The following is a 4,367-nucleotide window of genomic DNA, read 5'->3' on the forward strand; positions in this document are numbered from 1 at the left end:
GGAAATTCTTAAAGCGTCTCACACTCTGTAGTTTCAGAAGAGCAAACCCCACAGTCACATCTGACGGCCACAGGGTAAGTGAAGAACGGGTCCACGCTGGGCAGGCAGTTTGGTAATTTCACAGTAACCAGCTTGGTTTCATTGTAGGTGCAGACCCTGTGATAAGCATCTATGTAGGGTGGGTCTAGGATGGGTTTCTGTAACAGAAAAAACAAAAATAGTTACTTTCTTTTGTCCTTGGTTCTTAAAAAGATTGTCTTTCTAGATTGAAGATACCTACACCATACATATGGCAGCATGAGCAAGTGCTGACTGGCCAATTCTTTCAGCGAATAATAAAGGGGATCATGTAATTATAATTTATTATGCGCGCAAATATCTCTTTGATTTAAGCCGGGGGCAGCACACACACAGGACATGGGTGTGACATCAATCAACAGGTTAGCTTCATGTGCAGCACAACTGCCATTTTAGGAGAGCACATGTATTTTTACCAACCATTAGGGGTGCATGGCCAGCCCTTCCTCAAAGAAGGATTGAGGCAGCTGACGTAGAAATCACTTTTACATGGACACCTACAGCCTGCGTGTGTTTTATATCAGCTACATACGCACAGGAGATCAACAAGTGTCGAGTCAATGTAGTTACAATTAAAAAAAAATTCTGTTTCATTGATAAAGTGTTTTTTACTCACTCCATGAATAGAAACACGGTTTGGCAAAAAAAAGTATCTGACCAACCTCCAGATAATTGAGTTTAGGTGTTTCCAGTAAATGCAACAGCACACATACACGTTTTGGACATTTGTGTGCCTACAATCCTGTGGCAATAGTTTGGGAAAGACCCTTTTCTGTTCCAGCATGATTGTGCTCCTAAAGCCAGCTCCATAAAGATATGGTTTGAAGTTTGAGTTGGCGTGGAGAAATTTGAGTGTCCTGCACAGAGCCTGCAGCTCACCACTAATAAACACCTTTGGGATGAATTGGAATGCCAGTTGTGAGTCAGGTCTTCTCATCCAACATCAGAACCTGACCTCACAAATGTTCTTTTCTCTGAATGGGCACACATTTCCACAGACACTCCAAAATATTGTGGAAAGCCTTCCCTAAAGACTCATCTCTTCAAGGAAGCCTATCCCACCTCGACCTAACCACTGAACCATCACATTCTCAAACAATTCATCCCCACACAGCTACCTCCTCATGTATCACTTACCCCCTCCTCTTTTAGATTGTAAGCCCTCAGGGGCAGGGCCCTCCTTACCATCTTGTCTTGAATTGTAAAGCGCTGCGCAAATTGTTGGCGCTATATAAATACTATGTAATGATAATAATAAAATAGGGGCCAATTCCAAATTATTGTCCATGGATTTGGTATGCGATGTCCAACAAGATCATAGATAGATAGATAGATAAAACTAATCCGATAGATGTGGGAGTAGCTAAAAAGACTTTATTTATTAAGATCATGTTAAAGGTGCTTACCTCCCAAGTTTCACATCGCCCCCAACAGGCATCAGTTGTAACACGCAAACCCTTACAGCCAGGCTTCTTGGCCAAGAAGGTGAATTCCCTAACAGCACAGCCTATGAATGTTCTCAGGCTGACGTTGGAGATAGCCAAGGTGCTTAGGCAGCTGTGTAATACCAGAAGTTGCAAGGCAACCAGGACAACATTTTTCGGATACATTGTTTACAGAGACCACCTCTCACCTACAAAATAAGTGAAAATACAATAACCATGTATGTCCAAAATATGTTTTCAAGATGGACATTTTGCATGGTATAGACATTTCTATGAGCCTTTTGAAATTATTCCCACAGTTCTTTTTTTTCCCCTCCCAGGAAAGGTTGAGAGTTAAAGTTGTATTAAGGTCTGGGTGTTTTTTTTACCTTAATGCATTCTCTGCATTAGGGTAAAAACAGCCCAGGAACATTTTTTTTTTACCCCAGTCCACCCCACACTTACCTCTCAGCTGCGCTCATCCCCGCCGCCGGTCCCGAATCGATCCTCCGTACTTCCGGATTGAAGGGGAGGATACTTCTGGCAGAGGAGCCATAGGCACCTTCTGCCATCAAAGAAGGGGCGTGGCCTGCCACAGGGCTGTGTGTGTCTATGGACACACACAGCCGCTGCGGGGACGAGTGCGCACGGGTGCCTCCATTAGCACGATGGTGGCACCCTGCATGGGGCGGGGAAGAGCATGGCGGGGACACACTAGAAAATGGGGAAAGAAGAAGTTCATTTTTTTTTTTTTAAAACAACAGCCTCCAGCAAAGGAGGGTCTCCTTAAAGGAGAAATGAAAAAAAAAATATTTGGCTTTAATATCACTTTAAGCTGTGGATTCAGTTTAGATGCAAAAATAGAGCAGCAGAATCTGAACTATGAAATCTTTCCGAACATGTAAAAGATTTGTATATCATCTCTGTGATGGTAATTTACTGAAGTCAGGCCAGAAAAAGACTAATTCTGATTGTTGCTTTGGGGTACTACATTCTTCTTGAATAAAGCTACCTCTTTTTTCTTGTATAAAGAAAGAAAAATACTCATCTCTTTACACTGGTCAATAAAAGCCAAACAAATGGACCACATACATCATAATGCAAATTTACACACAGCACGGCTAAAGTATTAAGGGGTCTATTGAAAGTAATTGTTCGCTCTGTTTTACGTCCACATTTTATTACATTTATAACAATTCACAACAAAGGCTGTGATGTCAAAGTGAAGAGAAAAATGGTGAATAAATAGATGTAGCCAATAACCTGGGGGGGAAAAAAAAGCAAAATAAAAAACAAATGGCAAAAAGTAAAATACAATACTATATTCCACCTCGAAGTAGCAGCAGAAGTTCATTCTACAGCTTCCCTCAAAATCAAAGGCAGTCTGATATCAGGTAGTGTACATTAGACATGTAAGCAGGCAAAAAAATGTGTTTGGTTTCATTATTTTGGAATTCGGGTCTGAAAGACAATTTGTTTCGGCATTCAGATTCGAATGAATGCCAATTTCGTTCATTTCGGATCAGTTAAATGATCATTACAAACTAAAATCCGCTCGCTTTTGTTTGTGTTGGTAAACGTTTCCGTCACTTCCTGTCTTAAAGCCCCCATCAGAAAATGAGAGCACATCTCTCCAAAGTCAGGGGCATCCTGTGTGGACAGTTGTCCATATGAAGTGTTGCCATTGGAATACTATATCTATTGTTTTTCCAATAACAACTCAAAATCTTGGACCTTCCCTCGCCTTTAGGTAGAAGTCATCTAAAACTTCATATCACATGTGTCTGCACAGATAACAACTGTGAACATGACATTTACAGAGTAGTAGATAGGGTTCTCTGTAATATTAACCTTTACATTTACACTTCAGTTACAGTTACATAAACATTACTCAACTTAAATTTTACTACATTAACAGAGAGAAAGATATATATACAGTATATATGGGCTGAAAAGATGCCATAATATTCACCAAGGTTGGCACTGCACTTTTTTTAAGATAAAGAAATTTAACAACAACAAAAAAGTTATTAAAAAAATTGATTCCTCTGTAATTTGGGAAACTTTGTGACATTGCAATCTCTACACAAACACTCCTTCCTTCCCTGCAGATATTGCAGAGAAAATTAGCTTGAAGAGACGGCTAATAGTTAAGTTACTTAAATGCATTTTTAAGCTTTAACAAAAATGTATCTTATTTGTGCATCACTTGGCTGTAGATCCTCCAATCATCTCTGAATTGGTGCTGATACCGTCCTTCCTTCTGGAGGGTGACTACTTTTGTTCCCCATGGTCCCTGTGTGTGTGTTGTAAAGTAGTCACCGCTCCAAGCTCACTCCTTTCATGGACTACAATCTCAGTACAAATTAGTAAACTAAACATGAGATTCCATCACAGGAGTGAGCTTGGAGCGGTGGCTACTTTACAAGACACACATAGACCATGGGGAACAAAAGTAGCCCCCCTCCAGAAGGACAGTGTCAGCACCAATTCAGAGATGATTTGAGGATCTACAGCCGATACACAAATAGGATACATTTTTGTTAATAGTTAAGGTACTTTAATTTATTTTTAAGATTTAACTACGGAGTTTAGTGTCGCTTTAAATTGTAACTACCACTTTCCACCCAAACTGGGATAACACCTACTTTATATTTGTTACATTGTCTCATTTCCATAGCATAACTTAAAAAAAACATTGAAAAAAGTCTGCATATATCTTTATTTGCCTATATATCCTACCTAGTGCTTTTCATGTCTATGTAATGTAAAGGAGGGGGTTGGAGAGTTAGCTTTCTCATCATTAACCTTGTCTGTACTGTGCTGGCAGATCTCATTATCACTTGCAAACAACACATATAGTGG

General features: G+C 40.0%; 1 protein-coding gene across 1 annotated transcript; it reads right to left on the bottom strand.

Annotated features, from left to right (window-relative positions):
- Window positions 1–1,688, bottom strand: GPHB5 (glycoprotein hormone beta 5). Its single transcript, XM_018556015.1, has 2 exons — window positions 1,485–1,688; window positions 1–197 (listed from the first exon to the last, which is right to left on the bottom strand). The coding sequence occupies exons 1-2, from the start codon at window positions 1,686–1,688 to the stop codon at window positions 9–11; spliced, it is 393 nt and encodes a 130-aa protein (XP_018411517.1). The 3' UTR covers window positions 1–8.
- Between the last annotated feature and the right edge of the window lie 2,679 nt (window positions 1,689–4,367).

This window comes from Nanorana parkeri, unplaced genomic scaffold, assembly GCF_000935625.1.
Source record: "Nanorana parkeri isolate BGI_ZX_2015 unplaced genomic scaffold, ASM93562v1 scaffold12, whole genome shotgun sequence".
In the NCBI taxonomy this organism is placed as follows: Eukaryota; Metazoa; Chordata; class Amphibia; order Anura; family Dicroglossidae; genus Nanorana; species Nanorana parkeri.